Source organism: Ranitomeya imitator, chromosome 3 (assembly GCF_032444005.1).
Source record: "Ranitomeya imitator isolate aRanImi1 chromosome 3, aRanImi1.pri, whole genome shotgun sequence".
Taxonomy (NCBI): domain Eukaryota; kingdom Metazoa; phylum Chordata; class Amphibia; order Anura; family Dendrobatidae; genus Ranitomeya; species Ranitomeya imitator.
In genome coordinates, this window is record NC_091284.1 from 725,245,410 (window position 1) to 725,261,309 (window position 15,900).

At 39.3% G+C, this 15,900-nt stretch overlaps 1 protein-coding gene across 1 annotated transcript in view; it reads left to right on the forward strand.

The window, feature by feature from the left end:
• MAP3K12 (mitogen-activated protein kinase kinase kinase 12) overlaps positions 1–15,195 on the forward strand; it is a 249,343-nt gene extending 234,148 nt beyond the window's left edge. The window contains exon 14 of the mRNA XM_069758747.1: positions 2,472–15,195. Coding sequence (XP_069614848.1) covers positions 2,472–2,546 — 75 coding nt within the window. The 3' untranslated portion in view covers positions 2,547–15,195. The remainder of the gene's footprint in view (positions 1–2,471) is intronic.
• Positions 15,196–15,900: the final 705 nt, after the last annotated feature.

The following is a 15,900-nucleotide window of genomic DNA, read 5'->3' on the forward strand; positions in this document are numbered from 1 at the left end:
ATACTCGGGAGCAGCAGGAATAAAGTAGGAGCAAATACTGGCAACTTTTGACTCAGTGACAAGTTCTCTTTAATACTTTATTTTCATCAATTCAATTGCAAAGTGAATGAAGAAAACAAAAACCTAAATTAAATCAATATTTGCCTTCAAAAAAAACATCAATTCTTCTAGGTAAAAGGTCAAGGATTAAAGTCAGATGTATGAATAATCAATTATACCAAACTGGTGATAATGATCATCATTTTCATATGTAGGTTGAAACACAGCTATTAACTGAAACAGAAACAGCTGTGTAGGTGGCTTTAAACTGGGTGAGGAACAGACAACCTCTGCTACAAAGGTGAGGTTGTGGAAGACTGTCTCATGTCACACCATGGCAAGACTGAGCCCAGCAATAAGACACAGGGTAGATGAAATGCATCAGAGAGTGCTCTCCCAGGCAAGGATTTCAGCACAACCTGGGGTTTCAAGAAGTTTTGTTCAAGGGGTTTTGAAGAAATACCAAGAAATGGGCAACGGATGACGATGAAAAACCATTCAAAAGAGCTTTAACAGCGCATCTTGAAACTCCAGTCTGCTTTGAAATCCTTACCTGAGAGTTTCTCACCCAATTGTAAGCCTCCTATACTCCAGCACAGCTGTTTCAGTTCATGACTGTGTTTAAACTACATAAGAAAATGATGATCGTTATCACCTGCTTGGTATAATTTGTTATTCATACACCTGACTATAATCCTAAAAAATCCATGACTTTTTGTAGTGTACCTAGAAGAACTGATACTATTTTGATTAAAAAGACATCTTTTCCACACCTGCCTAAAAGTTTTGCACAGTACAGTAAGCAACATGTCAATGGAGCTGTCCAAAGGGGCATGTGACGGTTATCTGATGCCCTCAGCCAACTTCAGCTTAGCGCATAACCCTGTGTGACAAAAATACATGTCATTGAGGCTACTTCACTGCTATCCAGTGGAAGCTGCTGCAGAACATTTCCACCTATTGTTTGAAAAAAACAAGACAAAATCATTCAGTATAAGGTGAAAAAAAATCCAGACCCTAATGGCCCCTCTGCTCTCCGCTGTATGAATATGAACATGATTATATCTGGGCATGGATGCACAGATAATGTGGGTTGTCATACATCTCATAGCTGTTTCTCCCAACCCATGAACATGCAGACTTCTCGGTGGGGAGAGGGTAAGAAACTGATGCCAGAACCTCTGCGAGTAACTTATGTCTCTTCAGAACAAAGGGAGTGTTGGCCAGACATATAAAGAGAACATTTGCATTAAATTTGTAATGTTTATCTGGTTTAAATGCTGATGTTCTCCTAAATCTGCTGTTATTTTTTTTGTTCCTGTGCCTCTCTGTTCCTGAAATACTGCACCTCTCTTCCTATTTTTGCTGTATTTTTTCTGTATGTAAATTTAGTGTTGTTAGACAGTGAGGCTTAAAGTGGTTGTCCCAAGAACAAAGTACATTTTAATCATTAGATCTTGGAATAATAATAATTTCCACAATCAGATGTATTTAAAAAATGTTCCTGTGCTGAGATAATCTTATAAATGTGCCCCTGCTGTGTACTGTGTAATGGCCGTGTCTGACCGTACAGGAACATGGTCTGATCATACCACAGCTCCAGGGCAGGGAAGAAAGCAAACGAGAGGATACAGACAGGACTGCACGGGATCTTCTTTAAGTGAGATAAAACATTTCCTTGTCTGTTTCAAAAGATATTTTACGTCACAGAAAGAATACCATTCTGTCCTGTCTGTATCCTCTCTTTTTTTCCTCCCCTGCCCTGGAGCTGTGGTATGATCAGACCATGACCCTGTATGGTCAGACACGGCCATTACACAGTACACAGCAGGGGCACATTTATAAGATTATCTCAGCACTGGAACATTTTTTAAACACTTCCAATGGTGGAAATTATTTTTATTCCAAGGTCTATTGATTAAAATGTACTTTGTTCATGGGACAACCCCTTTAACTCTTCTCTGAGGTCATCTTTGTGAAGATCACGCCCCCTTGACTAACAATACTAAATTTACATATAAGGAATAGAAGAGGTCATATGTCAGGAACGGAAAGGTGCAGAAACAAAAAAGAACAGCAGCATTTGAACAGGTAAAATAAAAATGTATATCTATTTCAAGAGACAGGTCACCGCACATTGGGTGGTCAGCCGGTCTCGCTGAAACGGATGGATTCGGCCTACATTAGTTTCGTATTGATGCCACCTTTTTCATATTTTTCTAACATGATAGAGAACTACCGGAGAGGCACAATGGTTCATTAGGGAAGTCTTATGTTTGTTTTTTTACCTTGCATGAATAACGAGACAGTTGAGGGTGAGCGCTATGTATGTGACCCTTTTAACAAAACATATCACATGCAAATGAATAGAAGCTTTTGTGACTTCAATGGGAAATATACCGTAAAATAGTAACAATGTTTTCTTTTTACAGAATGTTGTCCTGTACGACGACTCCGACTGTGACAGCACCGAACTTGACCATTCGCTGGCTGCGACGACTTCGTGATGCCAGAGTAAAGATACCTCCTGACTGTATATAGAGGAAATATTTATATAAATATAATCTATAAATATAATACATAATATGTGAATAATAGACTGAGCCACACCCCAGACCAACACTTCCCGACCTCTCACACCCAATGACGACACACACAACCTCCGCTCACTTAGCAGGGGACCAAGGTTTGGATGCACTGGAAATATAAGCCTGCACGCCAAAGCAGAGACTATTACCGTATGTCGTAATCCTGTCTGTTTTGTAAACGCAGGCGAGAAGATAACGGGCACAGAATGAAATAATTGCCTCCTTTCTGCAAACACCTGCAGGGGGCGGTGTGATATAATCTCACGAATTACCTCCAGTCCTCATTGAACCACATCGCGGGTCTTTAGATTGTCACTGTGCAAGCTGAGATGGTTCAATCACTGTGTAACTTGGTTTAGAGCACCACTATCCCTAAAATACAGGGTGATCCAAAACAAGATGTCAACTCGTAACGTTCACAAATTTTTCCAGTTGTGCTTTTGAGATCTAGAACCATGTTTCTTCATTTTCTATTGAACCTGGAAGTCCCATGTGGCCCTCAGAGAATAGGAACTAAGCTTGGTAATGGATACCACTTGGGTGTAACGTGAACTGGGTCCAAGTATAAAGTGCTCCTTTTTAGTGAGTCCACCTCCTAAGGAATTAAAAGTACAAAAGTGTCCAAGTCACCACCTATAAGATAAATTACAGTAATATTTTGGTGTACAGACCTTTCTCAAGGTGTTCAAGCTTAATATCTAGTATTAGTAGAGTGTCACAAAAGTCACACACTACAAGTACCATGATTAAACATTCCAATGTGATTTAGGTAATAATCACAAGCCTACGGCAGGTACCAAAGGTTCCTTCACTAGGCACAGCTTCACACACAATAATGGGCCCCAACAGCCCAGCTGAGGAAAACTAGGGTGTAGTTCTTATGGGTTGATTCACAAGTAACATGTTAGCTGTTACTGATGGCATGTCTTGGGCTTGGGCCTAAGAATCATATGCTCTAGTTGGCCTCAGATGGACACTCCACTTATGCCATAGTTTATTTTTCTTCATTTTTGAGTTCTGAGCCATCGAAATGTAAATTTGTGAATGTTATTGGATAATTTGACATAGAAGGTAACCCATATTTTAGGATTAACGGTCCTTTAAATTTCCAACCAATTGATTGATTACTGTATATTAAGTGCAGAGATTTATCTCAGCATTTTAAAGTCTTGAGAATTTCAGGATCTCTAGAGATGGACAATATGCGTGACACTAGAAATGCGCTGTAATTTAAATGAGTTTATGTTGGACATGTAATCATTGGAGCTTAGTCACTAATGGAATGCGCAGAACAGAACTTAACATTTATTATGCGAATATAGGGTATAGAGAGTACATTTTTGTACCGCTCTTAGTTTGCAGTGGATTGCTATTTGGGGTTTGCTAATGGATTTTTTATTTGTGCAAAATTTCACAAAATGTCCCTCTTTTAAAACTGTATCGTTCTTAGGTCTGGCATTCTGTGCTGATAACTGTCTTAATATATCCTCATAGAAAGTGGAGCTGTTTTGGGGGATCCAGAGCTCCATAACTCCCACATAGACATAGCTTTAAATGATAAAGATCATAATATGATAAAGGCCTTGCAGTTTTTCAAGGGGTAACAATAGCTCCGACCTTCACATCCGTTCACATTACAGTACATGCCGTTCAGCTGCTTGTTTGGTGATGGGTGGTCAATTAATAACCAGTTTACACAGACTGACTCCGCTTCAGATATGCACTGAATGATCAGTAACAGATTGTTCAGTTCACATAGGCTGCAATTGTTCTTGGCAGCACTGTTTACACAGGACAATGCACTACTGACAACGATGATCGTTTGGGCAAACCAGAAGATCATTTCACCCGACAAACAAGCATTTTGGTCATTCATCGAGTAATCGGCAGCTTGTTTATACTGCACAATTATTGGGAAATAAGCGTTCCTAGATTGATAATCGTGCAGCATAAATGCACTTTTACTGCTTACTGTTGTTACATGTTCATATTTCAGTTAGCAAGTTTTGTTTTTTTGTTTCATCTTGGAAACAGAAAACAGAAAAATGGAGACTTACTCAGTACAAAGTATTAACAATTTCAAGTACGCTCCTGCTAGTGGCAGCAGCAAGAAGTCACAAGAGTATCATTTAACTTTTTATGTATTCAGAAGATTAATTTGGAACTCTTTATCAGCAAAAAATTATGTCTGAATGTTAGTATATATTAAGAAATTAATCAGCAATGGATTCTGGGCCTATTTAACCTTCGTCCGGCTGAGTAGGTACAATTGTAACTATTCCGTTTTAAAATTGCAATAACTTTTTTTTCCGAAAAGCCGTAGAGGGCTGAAATTTCATGACATCTCTGCAGTTTTGGTCCAGAATATATTGGCCAAATTTCAATAAAATATATATGAAGGTACAATTGTACCTCTGCAGCCTGTTAACGTTGTAAAATTATGCAGCCTGACAAAGGTTAAATGTAAATATATATATATATATATAGAAAATAGAGTGACCATATAGATGCAAATTTGCCTAAATCTATTAAATTGTGCTACGCATGCCAATTAGTTAGACAGCATGAAAATAAGCAAGTTTGCAATTGACTTGCTTTTTCTTTATGCTCTAATTCTCCTGTTTGCAATGACAGCTTTTTTCTTTTATAGAGTACAGGTGGTTTCCATGGAGCTTGGCCTAAAGACTCTGGCCAAGAGCAGTAGTTACATTACAGTATAGAGGCCAACTCTTAACATCCCAGTCACCTCTCTCCTGCCCATTGATTTCTATACAGCAGTTAGCTGCATACCTCCCTCCCCCTTCCCGTCATCTTCTGAAGAGATGCAGTTTTAAATCACCAGCTTCTATTTACCAGAGCTGTCATTCAAGGAGATACCGTCCTGCTAGAAACCATGAAGTAAGTAGACTGTAAGGAGATTGCAAAACTTTGATCTGCTCAAGAGACAACTTGAGAGTACCCCTTCAATGGAGCATAATCTAAAAGTCAGTTGTGCACTTTGCACATTTTACCATTAGTGACTAAGCTCCTATGTTGTGAGCTGTTTCACAGAAGGCTTCGATGCATCAGTATAACTTGTACTTTACATATAACCCCTGCTTCTAAGCAGAGTTATACCAATAGGATTCAATAAGAGATTGACATTAAGGAATTAATCTCAAAGCCTTTGAATGTAAACGCATGTGGATACACCATGAAAAGGTGTCTTGTAACATTCACATGGGATTATCTAATCTCACCAACTGAAAAAGGAGACATAACATGATGTAAATTAAAACTGTATTTCTTTTGGGGTGTGATACAACCTGGGTATGTCATGTAGTAAGTGTAAAAATATGTCCCTTTACTCCAGTGGATGTTAATCTTAACTTAAAGATTTCTTAAAGTGTACATATCTCCTGCATAGAGTGGGGGCATGCTTATTGTGTGCTTTTGCCATATTCTAACCTGGTGATACACTGAGATTCAGTCTTCCTATTGAATTGGTTAGCTTTCATGTGATCAGTTGCACCAAAGGGCTTTCTACCAGTTTATGCAGGTTCCATTGCTTCTTTGTCTTGTTGCATGACCTGCCCAAGTTTGGCTTCCCTGTGGATCTGTAAAATGCTATCATATATACACAAGCCTATATTTGTCATCTGCAGAACACCTATACCAAAGCAAGAGGTGATTATCATTTGTGGTAGGATAACACAATTCACAAATTCTATTGCCATATTACCTACCATACTTTACTCTGTCATGCAGGAGGGTCGCTTGTCGTTTCCAGGAGTGTCACCATTAAGCCATTTCAACCAGCATGTAAAGATATAGGACAGGGAACTGTATCTTCATCCAAGGTATAGAGAATCTTAGCTACGCCACTACATTATGGTATGGTAATACTAGGGTGGTTAGAGATCCAAATAACAAAAAACGCTAATTTTTGTACTACATTTGCGGTTTATGTTGGTAAATCTACTTATGATAAGGGCTTTTTTTCAGATATATACTCAGAGTAAAATCAAACTCGTGCCAGATGGTCACTTTTGTACTGGCATTGGATCATCGGCAATATATCTCTACCAGTCAGGACATTTAGTGGCTTCTAACTTGTTTCAGGATGCTCACTATGGTTTGCTTGAACAGTATTTTAGTTAGAGCCCAAAGAACCAAAGTTTTGCTCACTAATCACTAAAGAGGATCTCCAGTGCTCAGGGTTTAGTTCTATAGAGGGATGTCTTGCACTAGAAGAGGTTCCATGGTCTATGAACTCTGACTGGGTAGAATTGTCCCATTCCCAAATGTTTGGACCATAAAAACAAGATGAGCTTAAATAGCTCCAATTCTGTATTTATGCATGAATACCGGAACTGCTCTTTAGCCCCCAAGTGGCTCCCTACTATATCCTACTCTAGATTTACAGGCAGAGAGCTTCCTACACAGATCACTGCCTCAGAATAATTTCGTGCTGATATAGGTAAATTTGTGATTGTTACAAGCATGTCTTTTATATAAACGGAATTGGACCTTATGTCTTATCAGTCCTATAAAGTGTCCTACAAGTCACTCTGTACAATAGACATCTTATGACAAACTCCCATTGGTGCTATGCTCTGTAAACCAGCCTTGCATTAAACCGCTCATCGAGATCCATTTTTCCCTAGATAACTTTATTGTCATGGACATGAACTACTTAGCCCTGGGTACAGGGACTTTTCATTGACTGGACAAAAATTGTTTTTAATGGCGTATACTGTAGATACTGATCATAAATGCATTCTAGAAATATTGTAGCACAGCAAGAAATGAAGGAAAATTACAATAGCCAGCTGCTTATTACACCACGTTATATTCCCAAGTAATGTCAATGTTAATTTATCTGAGATCACTGAGATGAGAAGAGACATACTGTATATGTCTCTCCATTCCTAGATTTCTTCTTGGCTTTGGCTTAAAAAACAACCAAATTGTTCTATTCAAACTCTAAACTCCAAAAAACGCCTAAAAAAAACTACAGCAGCTTTGCACATTGTAATTTACCTCTCATGTTTGTACTTCTGGGAGTAATTAGCATTAGATGTTGTTTGGGTTTAGGGATTCTCCGTGAGGCATTTATGCAGGAACTTGGTTACAGAGCAGTTTTATGCTAGAGGAAGCAGATATTCAAGGTGCTTTGCATCACTTGTATAAGTGTCTATAGGTGAGTTTTCATTTTTATATATAGGGGAAGTAAGCACTAAGAGGCATGTAGGGTACATTCACACAAAGTGGTTGCAATTTTTATTAGGATAACAGCAAGAACCACTATATTAAACTATGCTCAAAGACCACAATGAGAGATTGCATCAAGCATGATCATCAAGTAATGTATAGAGCATTTTACTGAGTAAATTGAAGATTAGATGAGTGTGCAACACCAAACCTTGTGACATTTGTTTATTTTTTATTAAAGGGTTCTTTAGTAGTAGACACATAAAATAATGAGAAAGGAATGCCATTATAAACAAGTTCCTAAATAACTTTAATTAGCAAATCACATTAGTTTTATCGACTACTGGAAAGGTTGCTTACACTGCAGTAAATCCATTCCTTCTCATCTAATACTGGAGATACCAGGGGTGCTGAGGTAAGAAGAGGCTGCTCACACTGCTGTCCATCCTGTGTTTCTGATCTAATACTGGAGATATTAGGAATGCTGAGGTAAGAAGAGGCTGCTCACACTGCTGTCCATCCTGTGTTTCTGATTTAATACTGGAGATACCAGGGGTACTGAGGTAAGAAGAGGCTGCTCACACTGTTGTCCATCCTGTGTTTCTGATCTAATACTAGAGACATTAGCAGTGCTGAGGTAAGAAGAGGCTGCTCACACTGTTGTCCATCCTGTGTTTCTGATCTAATACTGGAGACACCAGCAGTGCTGAGGTGAGGCGAGGTTACTCACACTGCTGTCCATCCTGTCATTCTGATCTAATACTGGAGATACCAGGGGTACTGAGGTAAGAAGAGGCTGCTCACACTGCTGTCTATCCTGCATTTCTGATCTAATACTGATCTAATACTGGAGACACCAGCAGTGCTGAGGTAAGGTGAGGCTACTCACACTGCTGTCCATCCTGTCACTCTGATCTAATACTGGAGATACCAGGGGTACTGAGGTAAGAAGAGGCTGCTCACACTGCTGTCTATCCTGTGTTTCTGATGTAATCCGGGAGATACCAGGGGTGCTGAGGTAAGAAGAGGCTGCTCACACTGCTGTCTATCCTGTGTTTCTGATGTAATCCTGGAGATACCAGGGGTGCTGAGGTAAGAAGAGGCTGCTCACACTGCTGTCTATCCTGTGTTTCTGATCTAATACTGGAGACACCAGCAGTGCTGAGGTAAGAAGAGGCTGCTCACACTGCTGTCTATCCTGTGTTTCTGATCTAATACTGGAGACACCAGCAGTGCTGAGGTAAGAAGAGGCTGCTCACACTGCTGTCTATCCTGTGTTTCTGATCTAATACTGGAGACACCAGCAGTGCTGAGGTAAGAAGAGGCTGCTCACACTGCTGTCTATCCTGTGTTTCTGATCTAATACTGGAGACACCAGCAGTGCTGAGGTAAGAAGAGGCTGCTCACACTGCTGTCTATCCTGTGTTTCTGATCTAATACTGGAAACACCAGCAGTGCTGAGGTAAGAAGAGGCTGCTCACACTGCTGTCTATCCTGTGTTTCTGATCTAATACTGGAGATACCAGCAGTGCTGAGGTAAGAAGAGGCTGCTCACACTGCTATCTATCCTGTGTTTCTGATCTAATACTGGAGATACCAGGGGTGCTGAAGTTAAAAAGAAAAGAGTTCTCTGCATTTCTGAATACTGGACATAATGGTGTAAAGAACCAATATCAAATACTGTCAAACTAACTCCAGGTTAAAGCATCCGCTGAGTATTCAGAATGTCAGGGTGGACAGTAGTATGAGCAGCATATTGTGACCTAAGGCCTCTTTCACACTTCCGTCTTTTTGAAGACGTTGCAATGCGTCGTTCTGTGCAAAAAATGCATCCTGCAAAGTTGCCCGCAGGATGCGTTTTTTGCACATAGACTTATATTACCGACGCATCGCGACGTATGGACACACGTTCCATACGTCGTGCACTGGATGCGTCGGTAATTGGTGGACCGTCGTCACAAAAAAAGTTCAATGTAACTTTTTTTTGTGTGACAGGTCCGCCATTTTTGACCGCGCATGCGCCGCCGAAACTCTGCCCCCTCCTCCCCAGACTGCAGAATGGGCAGCAGATGCGTCCATCCGCTGCCCACGTCGTGCAGAGAATTCACCCGTACCGACGGAAATGTGAAAGAGGCCTAAGCGCCACTGGTATCTCCAGTATTTGATCAGATAGATCAGAAGGACACCACTGTGAGCAGTCTCTACTTACGCAGCACCACTGCTATGTCTATTATTAAATCAGATAGACAGGGTAGACAGCAGTGCAAACAGCCTCTGCTTACCTCAGCACCTCTGGTATCTCCAGGAATAGAACAGGCGTCTGTGAGCATCTGCTTCCTACTGTTCATACTCATAGGCAACAGAACTACTACGATTCTAGTACAGGTTTCTGTCAGTGTAACAAGACAGCGGCATTTTGATGTACTATAGGGAATTACTTTTAGTCATTTGCTAATTAATAGGTATAAAGAACTTACTTTTTTCTATTCCAGGAGAACCCTTTTAGTAGTAATAGAAAATGAAACTAAATTCAATTGAACTAGAAACTCCATTACTTTCTATGCAGTTGTTGGAATTTGAGGTACCAGTCCTTGATGATGGAACCTTGTTTGGCAATTATGTACCACGCCAGGTATAAATTAAGCTCAATGCTGCTGTAGTTTATTGTAATGCACTCTGTCACCAGGGGCCAAATGCATAGTGAGGAGTCCCCTATTAGAACTCACATAATATTCAATGAGAAGGCGTCTTGTTAACATCTACAGGAGAAGGCAGAACATGTATCCTGTGGTCTTAAAACACACAAGAGATTCATGGGAAATTCTTAGGTTATTATAGTTATTTAAACATACATTGCATCTCATAATAATAAAGTGGATGTCCTGAACAAAAAATGTTAGGCTTTGTTCACATATTCGTGGTAGGATTTCATCATATCAGAAGCCACAACATTTTGTTGGGTTCAGCAGAGGTTCTGGATGTTTATGTATTCTTGTGGTCAAAACTGACAGAATTGCCTTACCAGAAGCCTCATGAGTAGAGATGGTGCAAATCAATTCGCTGGACGAGACATCATTAATCTGTTGCCAATGGATGAGAGCTTTGAGAACCACTTCCTAACTGACGGCATCCTAGACTCCTCTTTTGATTGGCGTGACGTTGAACCATCTCTACTAATGAGTACAACCTTACGTCAGCACTTCAGTAGTCCCTTCTGTTGGATGTTTACTTCCCTGTTGTGAGGACATCAAGCTTAACCACTTGGTTTCTGCAGTCAATCACTGCCCACAGCAGTTTTGTGCCATATACTGAAATATCGTTGCTAAAGCTATTGCTTGGCTACATATATCACGTTCATATATAGAATGTCAGGGAAGTAAAGACTGGCGGGACCACCAGAGTGTTGATGCTGGACTGGGGGTAATTAACAAAGTGCATGTTGATTATTTTGATTTGTATTTTTTTTTAAAACACAAATCCTTTGTTTAGCCCAATTTGTTTAAATCCCAGACACCCCTACCCCTTTAATGCATGGTGTATTTCAGAGTGTTTGATTGGTCTATTTATTTCCGACAGCCAAAAATTAATGAAACCTAATAAGAGTTTAGCATTCTACAAACAAAGGTTGCATTCAGACTAAGGTTTGGGAGATCTGTGCTCCTATCTTTTTTTTTTTAACCAAAAATAATGATTGATCCCTGAACAAAGGGAAGAAGCAAAACATTCTCAAAGGAAAAATTACGAATATAATGTCCTTAAAACTGGTAAACATATACCGGTGTATTTGGGATTTTTGGATTCATAGCCATAGTTACTGAGATTGTTTGTTACCTTGTACAATATATGATTCTGTGACAGTAAAGATCTTAAAATCTCGATGGGACAATTATTGGTAGAAGTGGTCAAGTTTATTTGGACAGCATATAAAATTGTAGCAGATAAACCAATTGTAACTTTAAGGTTTTTGTTTAGATCTATTCAATCATTACTTCTGTAGATCTTTGGATGGATTTAAAACAAGTCTAAATTTTAAGCTTAATAGAAGAATTAACTTAAAGGAATGTGGTAGAAAATCCCCCCCCAAAAAAGGCTTTCTTGACTCAATTTGTAATGATTGCTTATCAGACCAAAAGAGAAAATTGAATTTTATTAATGGATCTCAAGGTATCTTTAGTATAGCTAGGGATATCAAAATGTAAAGAACGCGATGTGAAACCGGAGATGTCACTACAGGTTACAGATTGTTGGGGGAAAAATCCAAAATTTGCATTCTAGGAGAAACTATTATTTAAGATTGTTAAATATTAAAAATCTATTTAATTAACTTTATTTTAAATTATTTAAATAGATATTTTTATTTTATTTAATATATTTAACTTATTAATGTTTGCTGCATTTTAACCTTAAGCGGGTTTTCTTTTTTTGATTTTTTTTTTTAAGGCTATGTGCACACGTTCCGGATTTTTTGCACATTTTTTCGGCGGTTAAAAAACGCATACATTAAGCATTCCATCATTTTTAATGCATTCCGCAATTTTTGTGCACATGTTGCATTTTTTCCGCAATAAAAACGCATCGCGTAAAAACACAGCATGTTCATTAACTTTGCGGATTTTTTGTGGATTTCCCGCTATTTAATGCATTGGGAAGCTCTGGGGAAAAAAACGAGAAAATCCGCACGAAAAAAAGCGCAAAAAACGTGAGAAAAACTTGCAAAAAACGCATGCGGATTTCCTGCGGAAAAAGTCTGGTTTTGATCAGGAAATTTCTGCAAATAATCCTGACGTGTGCACATAAAGGGTGTACAACAATAAGCCGAACAGAGTTTCTTGCTGCTCAGGGGCACAGTGATCTGCTATAAGTTTTTATCATTTCTGCTGATATTATTGTTTTAGGACTAATTAGCATTTCTTATAGGACTTCTGAGGCATCTTTTCTTATAATTTTTCTTTGTGCGATTTCTCTACTACTCATACTAGAAATGTAGGAATATATTTCCAACTGGGAGTTACCATTTGGGGGTGTGGCCAAATTGCACACTGACATTATCCAATCAGTGCTGAGATTTCCAGACTGTAAGGACACGCCCTTTTGACATGAGAAATGTTAACTATATTCAAATATATTAAGGGGTAAAACCGAGGAATAGCACAAAGCAGAGTTAAATGATAAAATGCTCCATATTGGTTATTTCTTAGGGAATTCAAGTATTGACTAAAACAAATATGTCAGGGGTGGTGATGTTTCCCACAGTGCCCCCGCAGGAGAAAGGAAGCATTACACAATTCCTAATTAAATCTATACACTTAGGTGTATATGACATGGAAATGTAGCTGCTCTCTTTCACAAAAAAGATTGATGAAAGAATTTACTAAGGGACTTGACTATAGAAACTTCAGAATGCCGTAATAAGGTACTTTATTATAGATTTTCTAAACCAGACAACACTTTTTATTTGAGGCACAATTTATTATTACAATTGCTAATAGTTTGCCATAAAATGCAGTAACATAATATATAGGTAGTAGTACAATATGCAGATCGCAGGCTACAATGTAAATAAGAGCTAACTATACGGAAAGCCATACGTAGCCCCTAAAGTGACATATTGATATTCCAACATGGCACCCGTGAAAAATGCTGTTTGCATGGTACGTTATGGAGGAACGAAAATGTATTTAGAAGAAAATAGAAGAGACCTTTCACCTGTGTTTTTCACTAGAACCTAATGTGTTAAAGAATGTATTTATTCTGCAGACCAAAGAGGAAATATATAATATGAGAAGACAAAGCGCAGCTTGGACTAGGAAGAACAGCAAGTAACAACAATGTTTAGGTATCTCAAGTGCCATGTGTATGGATGGAGCGTAAATTGTCAGGGCATGAATCCTGGTCTGCAGGTGCATGAAGTCACTTAAATATCTATATTATTACATGAAGGTTTACATTATAGAGAGAAGTTATACAGAAGTATTCTGCTATTAGATGACATACAATGTTTATCCTTTCACTACCAAAGGTGCTTGTGTAAGAATGCAGTATGTAATTAACCATTCTCTAACCTGTTGTAAAGCTTCAACTCCCACCACGTCATGTTGGAGACCACTGCACTGAACTGTGACTGAAGACTAAAAGCAACAGAAGCAGTCATTTTATGGGCTGAACCAATATTGTGCCTGACTAAATTGCTTTAAATATCAAAAGGCCACAATATATATCCAAATGTACCTGTCTATATAGGCAACGATTGGTCATCTATGGTACAGAACTACCGAGATTCAGGTTCTTCAGCTGGGACATGAAAGACTGGTAAAACACTCTAGTCTAAGACTGGAGAGAGATATTGCATGGTGGCTTTGTAGTACACAGTTCACAGATGCTGGTCGTTACAGCTCCTCCATGTTACATATCTGGGCTACCGTTAGCTTCTAACTTTAGCCTACAGGTCCTCATACCAGTAGTGTAACTTGAATCTCATGGGTTTCAACGCAGGCCACCAAATTATCACAGGATTTTAATAGCGTTTGTCATCTTATATGGACTAAAGGGACCTTTTTTTGCCCCTCTAGACTCCAAGGCCAGGGTGTGACAAAACCCCTGCACACATTACACATTAAAGTCGGCTGAACCCACCAATTTCGGTAGATCAACCAACCAGCTTGTGTATATTGGGATCTCCTAGCTTTCAAACGGCCGACCCCTATGTCCTCCAGCTAGATCAAATACCAGGTTGGAAGCTTACTCCCAACACTCTCCATGCTAAGCCGGGGGTTCATACGTATCGGGGAATTGGAGGAAATAGTTATATGGGAACCTTAAATCTTGTTGATTTTTGTTTCCTCATATATCATAGGCTGCAAATGCATAAATATTGGTGAAACCCACAATATGATTGTTTGCAGGAGACAGCGACAATCCTGTAACTTGGTGCATAGCTTACAATCATGCTGTAACCTACAACATCCAACCAGAAGATTGGGTTCATTACCTTAGCTCAGATCTGTTTGGTTACTAAAGTTCCCTGGTCTAGAAATGCAAAACCAGTTTGCTGCGGAGAATGCATTTATACAAGATCGGCAACTACAGAACAGGAGAAAGATAGTCACATCCTCCTACACGTGCACCCTATCTGCTGACTGCACCGTCTTGTTCTATTCCGACATGTTTTGCTTCTACAACCTAAAAGACGATATATTAACATTAAGAGATTTTGACACACGCCCCATGAGGTTGATACCTTTGACATGTTACACCCACAGTGCTACTCCATACCAGACTGGTACATCTTAGTGTGTATGTATTATGATAATGGCGGACTCTGATGCTGCCAGCAATTGTCCCTGCACATTACCTATTAAATATCAAGCATTTTGTATTTAAGGGCTCCTGTGTTTTCCTTTCTATTTGTGTAAATAGCTTTACTCTATGTAAATGTTCAAGTCTCTATACATACGTCACCCACACCACTGGGATGGGAGATACACAGACCGTGCCTGTCTGTGTGCCGCCTTGCAGCTGCCATTAGAGTATATTCACATGTGGCAGATTTGTTGCTAAGCTCTCCGTCATTTAGGCCTCATTCACACGTCAGTTTGTGGCGTACGAGTGCTATCTGTTTTTTCACCTATGACAGTATTTGGGTCTGTTCACATGTCCGTTACTTTTTACTGACTGAGCTGTCCATGCTAAGTCAGAAAGACATGTCTGATATTAATCTGAGTGTTGGGTCAAACTCTTCAATGCAAGTATATGTGAAAAAATCGTATACCACTTGGATGCCATCTGAGTGTGGTCCGATTCTAACGAACTGTTAGCAAAAGAAAAAGGAATCTTTTTTTTTCTTTTTTTTTTTTTTACATATGAGAAAAGCTTATGAAAATCGGACTAAACTCTGATGAAACTCTGGTCACACTATGATGAAAAATACTGATGAAACTTGGTCCGCTTTTCTCTTATGTGAAAAAAACTGGCGCCTGAATGAGGCCTTAGGCTATGTGCACACGTTGCAGATTGGGGTGCAGAATTTTCCACACAAAATCTGCATCTCCTGGCAGAAAACGCAGGTGCGGATTTGCCACGG